The sequence below is a fragment of the Trichosurus vulpecula genome, chromosome 8 (assembly GCF_011100635.1).
Source record: "Trichosurus vulpecula isolate mTriVul1 chromosome 8, mTriVul1.pri, whole genome shotgun sequence".
Taxonomy (NCBI): domain Eukaryota; kingdom Metazoa; phylum Chordata; class Mammalia; order Diprotodontia; family Phalangeridae; genus Trichosurus; species Trichosurus vulpecula.
The window spans coordinates 168182683-168196672 of NC_050580.1; the positions used below are offsets into that span (position 1 = coordinate 168182683).

Genomic DNA, 13990 nt, shown 5'->3' on the forward strand with positions numbered 1-13990 from the left:
GCCTGGCTATGAATGTTCTTACTGTCCTCACTGAGGAAGTCAGCTTCTTATTGGACTAAGCCTGTTTGTTATGCTGTCGTAGTTTAGATAGCCATTCTTGTGCTAAATTTATACAAAACCACTATGGAGGTTAATGTGTAGTCTGACTTCTAAAATATTCCAAGTAAAGCGCTTCATATATATGATCTCATTGTATTTTTACAATAATTCTTTAAGGTCAGATAAGACAAATACTGTATTACTCATTTCTTAGATGTCAATAAATCTTAGGTTCTAAATTACCTAAATTCTCTTTGATCATACAGCTGTTTACTGACAAAAATAAAAATGTTTGTGGGAGTGATTGACCATGAATGAGTTATGTGTTAACTTGATAGAATGGCCTTGAAAATGTTAGCTGTGCTGTCATAAATCTTTTATAGTAGGTAATTTAAGTTTTAAAAACTGTTACAAAGAAGAGCAGTTAGTCCTAGAGACTATGATATCATATTCACATTCTGTAGTATTCTATGTCCTTTTATTAGTTGGAAAAGCTTTCAGTTCATCATTTCAATATATCTTTATATTGGAAGAATATCAGACATATTTTGTTTCTTTAGATAAGCACAAATGGATACAATGCTGTATACTTTTAATCATTGTTGAATATGATATTTTGCAGCTATTGAATAAAAAATGATATATATTTTTTGTTTCCATAGTTATTATTAAATCTTGCAATCCTGCGGTATTTAGTTTTTACAACTACCTCCGGACTCACCCTTTACTTCTACGAAGAAACTTTGGCTCCCCTGAAGGGACTTTAGCAACTTTAGGTCTCAAAAGTGAGAAAAGTTTTGTTGGTAATATTAACCTTATAGAGAGAAAATTATTCTTTACCACCGCAAATGCTCACTTTAAAGTTGGATGCCCTGTGTTAGCTCTTGAGGTACTTTCCAAAATTCCAAAAGTAACTAAGAAGTCAAGCTTTTCTGTAAACAAAGACCTCCTTGGGGCTTCTGAATCCAAAGCATGGAGTGAAAGTAGTGAAAGCGTTCCCTTGAGTTCAGCCAACATGCAGTCATCTCAGTTCGACTGGGGTGCAACAACATTAAAGCTTGATGAGGAGCCACTCACTCTTGATTGGGGTGACGACCAAGATAGTGCTTTAGAAGAGGAAGGTGATACGGGTTTAGTAATGAAAAGTTCAGATTTGGAAAAGAGAAATGGAAAACAAGATCAGAGCGTTTCAGACCCCAACGTGTTACTTACCCCCCTGGAAGAGGAATCTCATGAAGGCGACCCTGAAGTTGATGTGATTGCTGAACAACTAAAATTCAGAGCATGTTTAAAGATCCTCATGACTGAACTTAGGACATTGGCTACAGGTTATGAAGTAGATGGAGGAAAACTCAGATTTCAGCTCTATAACTGGCTGGAAAAAGAAATTGCTGCCATGCATGAAATATGTAATCATGAGTCAAGCGGTAAAGAATACCCCAGCAAAGTGTACTCTAAAATAGATGGTGATATCCTTGATTTTGAAGAAATGATAGACAAACCAGAAGTTGGCTCATATGAGCGCCACCAGTTAGAAAGACGAAGATTACAAGCCAAACGAGAACATGCTGAAAGGCGGAAGTTGTGGCTACAGAAAAACCAAGATCTTTTAAGAGTATTTCTTAGCTATTGCAGCCTTCATGGGGCACAAGGTGGTGGCCTAGCCTCAGTAAGAATGGAACTCAAATTTTTGCTTCAAGAATCACAACAGGTATGACCATTTCTTAAATTTCCAATTTCTCAGCTCAATAATTTGAGCATGTGTTCAGCTCCAACCTTGCTTAGGGTTAACAGAAGCAAATTCTGTTTTTATAGTATTAAAAAGTCAAGACATTCATGCCAAAAATATTAGTATTTTAACCAAAAAATTCAGTTAAACTTGATTATAATTAAATTTCAACCATCTCTAGTATTTTTTGTCAGGTCACTGATGCTTTTGTTAGTTTTCTTCAATTTTAATTATTATTTTTCTTAAAAACTATAATAGGAAACTACAGTGAAGCAACTCCAGTCTCCACTACCATTACCCACAACACTACCTCTGCTTTCAGCAAGTATTGCTTCAACAAAAACGGTGATAGCTAATCCTGTATTGTATCTAAATAATCACATCCATGATATCCTTTATACCATTGTTCAAATGAAAGTGCCGCCACATCCCAATATTGAAGATGTGAAGGTAATGCAAAGTTTATTATCATTTGATCTCATAAGTTCTGTAAATATACATATATACATACATATATATGTATATATATATACATATTATACAGGGTGGTCCAAAAGCCTTAGTGTAGTTTAAACCTTTAGTATCTTAAAGTAATTTAATAATCTAAATTAATGATGGAATTTAATTTATAATAAAAATTTAATTAATAATTTAAATTAAATGAAAGTATTTTAATACTCAATAGCTTAAAACTATACTAAGACTTTTGAGATACCCTGTGGGGTGTGTGTGTGTGTGTGTGTGTGTGTGTGTGTACACACACACACATACACACATATATATGTACACACACTTTAAAAAATTATTTCCAACTAATATCTAGAGGAAATAACCAATAGTGATTTTTGTCTGATTTGTCTTGTGTTCTTTTCAATACTTCTTTCCGTTAAATTTTAGTATCAAGGATTCTGTTCACCTCTGAATATTTCTCAAAAAGTAGTATTCTCTCTTTAAGGCAGAGAAAACAGTTGGCTAGCATTAATAAGTGTGACAATCACCTTTGTCACTTATTAGCCGGTTTGTACTTCCTTCATTCTATATATTTGACTTGAAGCGAAGCACTAATTCAGCAAGCAAGTATGATTGCTTCTTCATACCTTCCAGGCAAATAAAATATTAGTGAGTGACTGATGATCAGTATATCAAAAATGACTAGCCTTTTTGGTATCTGGGAAAGGAGGAAACTTCCTTGGGTGTTTCTCTGCAATTCTTTAGTTCCCTTCTGGTCCTGGAATGTCATGTGCAATAGCTAAGGAAGATTGGAGTTAGTTGCCCATAGTACCACAAAACATAACCTTGATTTCCCACTCTGAGGAATTAAACAATTGAGTCATGCCAAGAATGGACAGGGGGCTGGGTGGGAACCTAAGAGTTGACCAGGTTTCCCCTGTACCATTCTTTATTTAGAGGACCGAGTTCTCTTTTCTGTTCATATGAGAGGGATCCCCTGTATGCATCTGCTGATAAAGTTCCTGATAGAAGTGTTTATCGACAAACTGTAGTGAGGATGCTGGGGGGAAGGGGAGATAGAAGATTTCATGCCACATGCATAAGCCAAAAATGTTGGTCAGAAGTGGAGGCCCTAAGGAATTGGGGGTAAGATAGAAATGATCTATCATTGACTGATAACATTACTATATTGGGGATGCCTCATCTATCTATGAGTATACGCTGAAAAGGTATAAAATTAATTAATTTCTATTAATATTTAGTATAGTTAGGTGCACTATGAAATAGTAGATAGAGAACTGTCCTGAGAGCCAGGAAAACCTGGGTTCAAATTATGCCTTTGACGCATCCTGGCTGTGTTACCTTGATGAAGGTACTTAACTTCTCAACACTCTGATCATCTCTTTAGGATACAAGTTTGAAAAGGTGCAGACCTCTATTGGTAGAGAGAGTTTCCTCCCCAGAGAGTTACCTATACCAGCGAAATCATGGTTCTAATTGTATGTAGCAAGTATCTTGATTACAATTATACTGGTTAGGTAAATATAGAAAAGAGGAGAGCTTGAAATGATATATGAAAATATAATAAACATTCTTGGTTCTTAATGATTTGAATATAACTTTCAAAAAACATCATGGAATTAGACTTCTGAGGATCCCTAAAGCACTGATATTCTGTAAGTCTAGAGAAATTGATTCAGCTGAGTAATAGGTTTCAAATTGATATACTGGCTCTGGTGGATTTGAAACTTTTTACCCTTAAAACATTAGGATAGACTTTCTTCATTGGAATAGATTGCCCTACTTTTGGAAATGCTTTAAAATCTCCTTTGGACCATGAGTACCGTTCTAATACAGTTTGATGTAAATGTAATTTGCTAAATGGATCCAGTTCTGCTGATCTAAAAATAAAGGTTGGTTTGTTTTTTTCTATTTTCACTGGTGTTATTACTGTTATTTTCTGCTTGGGGTATCTTCAGGGACAAGCCTATGTTAAACCAATCATTTATTTCCAGGTTAATTCTCATTTTACTTTGTTGTCCTTAGAACCCAGTGAAAGTTATTCATTAGTACTTCAACTCATCTTTAGCATTAGTGAGAAATGCCCCCGTAGCATCAACATATATTGATTAGATCAGTCCAGAGTGTTGGGGAGGCTGGTTATCTTACTTAAATCCATACCTGTGTTACTAATCAAACTATATTTATGACAACAATGAGAATCTGGCTAATTTTTGATCTCTGAGTATTTTACTGTTGTATAGAAATGTTAGTACAAAACATAATTTTGGCTGTTTTGGTTTTAGGTGCACACACTTCATTCACTAGCAGCTTCCCTTTCTGCATCTATTTACCAAGCATTATGTGACAGTCACAGCTACAGGTAAAAAACCCTAAACAAATAGCACTAATACAGACACACAAAAACCACATTGAATGAATCTGTTTCAGAATTATGTTGTTGTTGTTTTTAATAAGGTTCTGTGTCCTTATATGTATTGTAATAAAGGATGGAGAATCAGAGGAGAAGCTCACTTCACACTTTTGTAGCATCATTTATTTTACTTTAGATTTCTGCACCAGAAACTGGTGTAGATACTTGATACATAATTTATTCTCTAAATATGATTGATAATTTGGAAGTATTTTGTATGCATTTGCATTTTTAAAATTGATATTTTAAATAGGTAGCTTTAAAAAAACAACAACCAAATAACCCAAAAAGGTTCCTTTCAGAGCTAGTCTTTCTTATTTAAAAAGTGCCAAGAACAGACGGTGTAGAAGATGACAAAATGGCATTGAAGTTGAGTTCCACATTAATCATCAGTTTTTGGCATCTAGAAAGAAACTTATAAATAAATAGAGTGGGCTGGATTTCACTCTCATGGAAAATTATGAGACTTTTTCTCATTTTGTTTTATTAAAGCTTCTTTCATGTTCTCATTATAAATGGAAGATCCTTTTGAAAAAATGGGAAAATGATATTCTTTAAATTTGGCTTAAAGAATAAAACTTGTATTCCTGTGGGACATAATCATAATTTGTATACCTTTGGATATATCAATGAGAAGAAATGATTAAAAAAATTCATTTTCTCAATGCCAAGTGGTGTTCATTATAACTTGTATACTTTGAATTCTGATAGTTGGGATATAATAATTATAGAGAAATTAAATCACATGAATACATAGCCCAGATTTCATTTAAAAATATTCATTAATGAGTCCCTCATTGCTGGAACTCTTCAAGTGAAGCCTGGATGACCATTTTAACAGGATATTGTGAGATGATTCATAACTAGGTATGGGTTGAAATGTTTAGCCTATCTGCTTTCTTCCAACTTTGAGATTCTGTGCATGATTTAAAGCAGAGGTTGACAACCTACAGTAGCCTGTGGACCAAATCCAGATCTCTTGTTTTTATGCCACACAGAACTAAAAATGATTTTTACATTTAAAAAATTGTCATTTTAAAAAATATAAAAACCATTCTTTGCTTCTGAGGCTGTATAAGAACTGTGAGTGGGCGGGATTTGGGCCTGAGGCTCTGACCCCTTAATTTAAAGTATGAATAGCTAAATGCTAGAAGCAATAATTTTTGAAAATCTCAATAAACTAGATAAAATATAAGAAATTTACATTTGTAGAATTTATTCCTTGAAAATTAGCAGTTTTACATAAGGGTTTTTTTTAAAGTACCATATGAAGAATTGCTAATTCAGAATGGGCTATACATTAATATTAATTTAATTAGACCATTTCTAAGCAAGACTAAATAAACATTTGAAAATGCAAAAAAAAGAATGTTGATTCATATGACTGTGGGGCATCTTAATGTATAAAAGCATATTGACTGATTTCCCCCACCGCCCAAAAGGGTGCCTATTAACAAATCAACTGATCTATTTTAGTTTTGAGGGAAATTTTTCAGACCAAAGTTTGGATTGACCACCACTGAATTATGTCACTGATGGCTTCTTACTTCTTCTAGCACTAAAATATAGCTACTACAGAGAAGAAATTATTTGGAAACATTTTACCTGAGGATTAAATATTTTTAAAATACAGTTCTCTAAAGGTCCTTTCTATTTTCAGTTTAAGGATAAACTTACTGCCCTATATTACTGCCAGAATAGGTTAGTGGCTTAGAAATATAACAGAATGTGACAGTGATTTGCTTACCACCCTTATTTCTTTGTTAAGAACAAGTAGTGTAAAGAATGTTAAAGTCATTAGATAGCCTCCCATAATACAGTGTAACTTACATCCTCTGCACCTTAGTTTTGAAAATACAAATAATTAAACATTTGTAATGAATTTCATTTCAAGAATGTTCTCAGATTCCCACTAGAAATGCTTCATTTATTTTTAGTAGCCAAACCGAGGCAAATCAGTTTACTGGAATGGCTTACCAAGGGCTTCTTTTAAGTGATCGTCGAAGACTAAGAACGGAAAGTATTGATGAGCATGCAACACCAAATTCATCTCCTGCTCAGTGGCCAGGTAAGAGGAATTTATGTGGTGGTTTGTTTTTTTTTTGCTTGCAATATGACAATTTCTTTTTAAAAAATTAGGAGATTGAATGAGTGATTTTCAGTGACATCAAATACAGAGAATTAGAACTCTTAAGTTGCAAGTTTGCTGTTGTGAACTGCACAAAACAAAGCACAAAAAAAGATGATATGTCCATTTATAGATGAGTTGTTATTTATCTTCAGGTTTTCTGAGTTTATATCTCAGAAAAGAGTTCCATAAGGGACTGGTAGGTGGGTTTTATGAAAATCAAAGGAAACTGTGAAAGTTTTTGACCAGGACTTCTTTTAACATTCATTTAGCCTTTTTATTTGAGGACATTTAGTGATGGGTAACTGTCTACATCCTGAATCAGCCCATTATACTATTGGACAGGTCTGGTTGTCGGGATTTTTTCTTATTATATTGAACCAAAAGCAGCATCCTTATGTTACAGTAAAGGCAATAATAACAATGTAGACGATAATTGTCAGAATGCCTATGTAGTTCTGTATCGCAAAGCATACGAGACTCTCCACATAGAAGGTAGAAGTAGTAAACCATTTATTCAGATACCAGAGAGCCATATCCCACAAGCCATTTATCCAGTCAGCCCACTTCATCATAACAGCAAGGAACCCAAAACATTCAATACACAATACAACAGTCTGGAGCCTCACCATCCCAAAACCTCTCTGACCCCCTGCTGGGGTCTTCCCCAAAACAAACTCACAGTACAGCTAAGTCAGCCTGCTCAGTTCTAACAATCATGAGGTCGGTTATTAGCAGCCATAATATCTTTCTCTCTCTCTCTCTGCATTTCCTGTGACATAACTTCCTTTTCCTGTCAGGAAGGTCATCCCACCATGTAACTTAGGCTTCTTGTGTTGGAAGCAGGTCACATGGCCTATTAATGGGTGGGAAAGATGTTCAGATCTAATTGCTACTACTTCTTGCATCTTTTGTTCTTCTAGTTTTGCCCTCTAAGACCAGGAAGAACAAATTTCCACTCTTCTACATAGCTTTTTAAATACTTAAAGACAGTTAGCATTTTCTCCTTGAGTCTTCTCCAACCTAAATAGATTCTCTCATGGCATGGTTCTGGGTCCCTTCAGCATCCTGGTTCTCTACCTCTCCCTACCCTGAAAACTCCTTTAGGAACTTTACAGCTGTCAGTGTTTTTCTTTATATGTGGCACCTAGAACTGAACTGAACATGGTGTTCCAAATTTGGTCTCACCAGGGCACAGAGTACAGTTGGAAAATAGAGTGCTTCTCTCCTTCTGGACACTCTGCTTCTATTAATGTAGCCTAAAATTAAATTAACTTTTTTGTCCACTATGTAACTCATGAGTCTTTTTTAGTATGAATTATCTGATTTTGTTTCCCCCACCCTGTGCTTGTTCAGTTACTTTTTTTTAAACCTAATTTACATTTACCCTATTAAGTTCCTTCTGACAGGAGAGTACCCAGGCCCCTCAGCCAAATGCAATCCTCTTTGGTATATTGGCATAATGAGTCATTTCCTTTGGTTATAGGATTTAGAGCCGGAAGGGTCGTGTAATCCAACCCTTTTATTGAATTTAGCCAGTTTTGCCAAGCCTATGTCATTCTTTCAGTGTTTATAAATGTGTTTCCAGAATCAAATAATATATTCCTTTCCTCCCAGCCCTGGGTTCAAGACTCAAGGCTCTAAAGTGCTGCCTACTCAAAGTCTTACATAGTCCATTGAAGCTAGATCTCATCTCCCTTTGGCAAAACAGTGTTTCAGACTAAGTATTGGAGTTCTGACATCAGTGACTGATACCCAGCTATTCATACTCTTTGGCTTTCCCCTCCCTCATATGCACTCATGTAACTGAATTCTTGGTGAGGACTTTTAATTTCTGCAGTTCCCAGTTCTTGGTTTGTAGATCCATTACCTCTTAACCAGAGTTCTTAGGCTTCCCAACTAGAATTTATAGTGTGAACTTACTTTTCCCTCTTGTACCCTATTGTTTTCCACCTCATCTCTCATTTATAGATGGTTTTGCTTTCTACCTCTACACGGGTGGAAATACTATGCTTCTTTTCTAAGTGCTACATAGATACAGAAGAAGCAATCTTAGAAATCTTTACCTAGAGAAAAGATCACAAATCTTAGTGTGCCCAGCCATGATTCAGATTCAGTTCTTAGTATGTGAGGTAATCCTTCTGGAAAAGGGCTCTGAGAATATTATTCTCCGTATCATTTTTTTTTTTCTGGGCAAGATCACAGACCATCTGTATGAAGAAGAAGGATGACTTCTGCTGTTGCCCTGAGGGGATAGCTGCCACTATCTCTAGTTCTCACTTCTTATATTCCTTCAGGTATTATTGTCTCACCATTCTGTAGGATCTATTTCCAGGGAAGCTGTTCCTTCTTGCCTTCTGGTTTTGGAAGCTCCAAAGCATGATGAACACTATGTATTTTGACCTTTGGAAAAATGAAAATTATTTTCCAAAGAACCTCACTTTCTGAATATTTTAATTTTTATTCATTATGTTGCCTAGTTTAACTCTCTTCTCATTCATGAAAAGTACTAAAATATTCTCTGCTCCCTTTCACTGGGGGCATGCATAGGTCTCATCTATGTCTTTATGATGTCAGTGTAAGGAATTAGATATGAATAGAATTAATTTACTCAACTCCAGTGCATTCTATATAATGGGAGTTCAGCTCTCCTTAACAACTGGTTTACTGGTAAAACAAGTCAGCATGCAGATAGTGTGGTTTAGTGGCTAGAGGTTTAGTCTTGGAATGAAGAAGACCTGGTTTTAAATTCTGCCTCTGAGAAGTAATAACTATGTAATCCTGGACATGTCTCTTACACTGGCAGTGCCCCATGTGGCACCTTAAGATTAGAAGTTACAGAGACAAGTAGTCAGTCTCTCTCAGTTGAGAGAGTTTCTACAATGGGAATTCTTCACACCAGCAAAATCACAGGTCTGGACCCAGAGTAAACCTGCTTAGTTCCTGGTTAGAGCAGGTAACCACTGTTTATATCTTGTATTTTTATTTTAGCAAACAGGGTGATTAATACATTTCAACTACTAGCTCTTCAGGTTTCCTACTGTTGCTGACAACCAAAATAATTCATCAGGAAGAGTAACATGGAGGGGGAAAAACCTTCACATTTTCTCAGAATTGTTGAGGTACAGAAAATATGGGAGTCAAGGGGGAGGGGAGAAGTAATTTCTTTTATTTCACCCCTATTAAAGTAGAAAATAAAAGGAAGAAAATGACCTAAGTTATATCCATTTTGTATCTCCTTTGACTCCCAAAGCAACTAGAAAGACAATATTGTGTAATAGAAAGAGTACTGTTCTTTCCTGGAGTCGATGAAATCTGAGTTTGCATCTCATCTCTGCCCTTCACTACCTATGTGATTTTGAACAAGTCCTTTAACCTCTCTGAGCCTCAGTTTTCCTTCTGTTAAATGAAAGAATTGAATGAATGCCTTTTGAGGTCCTTTCCAGTTTTCAATCTATGATCCTATGACCTAAAAGCAGAAGCTTATCTAAGGAATATGCTTTCTTCTCCCTATGGTGGATTAAATATAAGCCTTCTTACTGGAGCCCAGGAATGAGAAATCTAATATTCCTGATCTAGATACTTTTTACCAACTTTCTCCTTTCCCTCCCTGTCTGATGCTATGATCAGCCTAGATCTTTTTTCCTAGACCAAAGGTACTGAAGCTCCAAATTTGAGACCTTGAAAGGGGAAAAAATTCCTAAATATAATTCATGGCTTTTTGTCAGGTAAATGTTAGTTTCTTTTCTACATCATTGTTCCCTTATAGGCAGCTTCTTTTTTGTCCCCAGTTACTGGGGGGAGGACCCAACATTTGACAAAAACTGCTTTTAAATTGGACAGCAATCTGACAGAAATTAGGTTTAGGCCAACACCTTACATCATATACCAAGATAAGCTCCAAATGCATACATGACCTAGATATAAACATATAAACAGATTAGAAGGACCAAGGAAGAAATTACCTTTTGGATCCATAGATAAGGGAAGATAAGACTAAAGAAGTGATAGAGAGGGTAAAATAAAAAATAGACAAATTTTAAAATTAAAAAGCTTTTGCCTAAACAAATCTAATGTAATAAGTTAGAAGAAGGGAAGCAGGTAACTAGGAAAAAATCTGTATTTCAGGTTTCTCTGATAAAGGTCTCATATCCAGGATAGGTAAGGAACCAATTCAAATGTACAAGACCAAGAACCATTCTCCAATAGATAAATTTTCTATGAAGAGGCAGTTTTAAAGCAATAAATTCAAGTAATCAACAGCCATATGATGAAATCCTCTAAATCATTTGAAGCAGTTTTGCTCCAAGTATTGATTGATGAAGAAGATATAGTAGATAAAAATTCCAGCTAATTTTGCCACCACTTCCTGTGTAACTCAATATCAGGAGTTCTTCACCTGTGGTCTATGAACTTAGCTTTTTAAATATTTTGGTAACTTTATAATCTATATATTTTATGCATTTAAAAACATTCTGAGAAGGGGTCCATAGGCTTAACCAGGTTGCCAAAAGAATCCATGACAACAAAAAAGATTAAGAACCCATGCTCTAGATGCTGAAAACATTAAATCTTAATGAAAGTGTGTGGGGGGTGGTTTTGGGCCTAGAACCTAAATACTTTTATAACACCATCAACTGCTTTTTAGAATGAAAATTTCAGCCATTAAGCAAAATAATGATCCCAATAAATATGGCACAGTTTTTCAAGAAAAGTTTGTACTTTGTCTGTTATAGATGCATATACCCAGGAGATTGTATATTTTTCTTTCTGTACTATAAACTGATTGTCCCACAATGTTGCAGGTGTGAGCTCCCTTATCAATCTATTAAGCTCTGCTCGAGATGAAGACCAACCAAAACTGAACATCTTGTTGTGTGAAGCTGTTGTTGCTGTCTACTTAAGTTTATTGATACATGCCCTTGCCACAAATTCTTTCAATGAATTATTTAGACTAGCAGCCCACCCATTAAACAATCGGATGTGGGCTGCTGTGTTTGGAGGTGGAGTGAAACTTGTAGTGAAGCCTCGAAGACAATCAGAAAATATTTCAGGTGAGATAACTTTGATGCCATTAGCATTTGCATGTGAACGTACATAATTTGAGTTTTAGAGTAAAACAGTTTCAATTTCCTATTTTTAGGAACTTAAAAAATTATTGCCTTATTAAATCCTTGATACACAATTTACACTGACTACCTTTAGTACCGCAATGAACAACTGATCCTTGATAATCATGAATAACATGGTTTTTTGAAAGTCTGTTATCTGTAGTCTAGATATTTTCAGGTTGGGAAAATGTAAACATGTTTGAGTGATGCAAACAAGGAAGCAGAAAGGTTCAAGTATAATGTTCAAGAGAAAAGGAATGTTTTACTGATAGAATTATAACCAGCTCCTGAGAGTATATCAAAAATTTAAACCCAGATCCAAGTCCAAAGTTTTTAAGCAACATCCAGCATGCTTGTTTCTAATGTTCACGTTTTATTATTGTTCCTTTTTTTCTAAAATTAAGTCACTGTGTGATAGAGCATTCTGGCCTCTCCCCCTGTAAATAGTACTGTAATTGTGTCACAAATACCATCACACAGTGCTTCATTCATTGATGCTTCTCGTATCAAGCAATTCCTACCTACTGCCTAGAACCACTATGTTTCCAAGTCCATTACATTTCTTTGGGGGTTCTAAACCCACACTGACCATTACCCTAGGAGAGATAGAACCCGAATGACTAACAGAAAGTACCAGAGATAAGTAAGGATATTTGGTAAGAGAGCACCTGATTGCTCTACATAAATTTAAATCATCTGAGCCAAATAACCTATATCCTTGGGTCATTGAGGAACTGAAATGTGTGATTCCTGAGCCACTGTCAGAGGTATTTGAAACATAGAAATTGGGAGAAGTACCATTGTATTGGAAAAGAGGTACAGAAAATAGTACCATTCATTTATTCAATTTATATTGCTTTTGAATTTAGAACCTGACTGTGCAAATTCTAATAGGCAGGCATCATGTTTCTTTGTGATACCTGTAGGACCTACGGTAATATTTGTTTAAGTAATTCTTAATTCAGCTTCTTTCCACTTGAAAAGTGCAAGCCATATTGGGGCAAGATGCCTTTGTAATGTCTGCCCAAGCCCTGTTATGCTGTTGACAGGCTGGTATTTCCCTGGGAAAATTGCAACAGTCTCCTTCAAATGCTATTCTAATTAATTTTGGTCAAACTATGATTTTTCAACAGTAGGGTGAAGAAAAGTATGAACTGTTTAAACAAATAGTAGAAAATGAACTCTGTTTCCTTCCCAATCAGCACCTCCTGTTCCTTCTGAAGAAATAGATAAGCATCGGAGACGTTTTAATATGAGAATGCTAGTACCTGGAAGACCTGTGAAAGATGCAACACCACCACCAGTGCCTGCAGAAAGACCATCTTACAGAGAAAAATTTATCCCTCCAGAACTTAGTATGTGGGATTATTTTGTTGCAAAGGTAAGGTATATGAAGAATGCAAATTTTAACTCTTAAGATGCTATTTCAGCCAAGTAACAAAAATCTATATTCCTACATCTGCTCTGGGGTCTTGTATCACTTAAGGTAAGACACTTAAGTACATGCAGTGCAATCTGGGTTATGACTGAAAAGTATGGGTTATTTTAATGCACTTAAGTAGTTAATGAAAATTTCTTAGAGTATAACACTACATAACCAGTCAAATCTGACACTTTCAGAAATATAAATATCCATGGATTTAACGAATTCCTTGGATTTTAGTGCCAAACTGCATGTCTGTACCTTACCTTCCTCCCTCCTCTGTTTCTGTCTTTGTCCCTCTTTTTTTCTCTATATATTTATCACATCCACATGCTTTTTTTTTTTGAATGCCCTTGCTTTTAGATCACATTTGTTTCTGGGTCTTATCCTAGCCCTGGGATTAGAACCCTCCACCCTCCTTATAACATAGAAAAACAATTAAACAAAAACAGTTGATAAAGTTACTAATAGTTTATGTGAGACCCTTCCCTCATAATCCCTTGTTTCTTTCCTGAGAAGAGATAGCTATGCTTTGCATATAATCTGTGCATTGATCTTTCCACTTATTGGGCTGTCACCACTGTGTATGTTGTTCTTCCTAAAGAGTTGTCTTTGACTCGTTCCTACTACTTTAGTCTCTGTATTCAATCGGCTATTAATACATCCATTCTTTCTA

The 13990-nt window shown here is 35.5% G+C and overlaps 1 protein-coding gene across 3 annotated transcripts in view; it reads left to right on the plus strand.

Moving 5' to 3' along the window:
* DMXL2 (Dmx like 2) overlaps positions 1-13990 on the plus strand; it is a 125837-nt gene that overhangs the window by 81869 nt on the left and 29978 nt on the right. For all 3 annotated transcript variants that reach the window (XM_036735670.1, XM_036735671.1, XM_036735672.1), the window contains exons 23-28: positions 702-1750; positions 2027-2218; positions 4525-4601; positions 6590-6720; positions 11586-11834; positions 13094-13272. In XM_036735670.1, the coding sequence (XP_036591565.1) occupies positions 702-1750; positions 2027-2218; positions 4525-4601; positions 6590-6720; positions 11586-11834; positions 13094-13272 (1877 nt within the window). The remainder of the gene's footprint in view (positions 1-701; positions 1751-2026; positions 2219-4524; positions 4602-6589; positions 6721-11585; positions 11835-13093; positions 13273-13990) is intronic.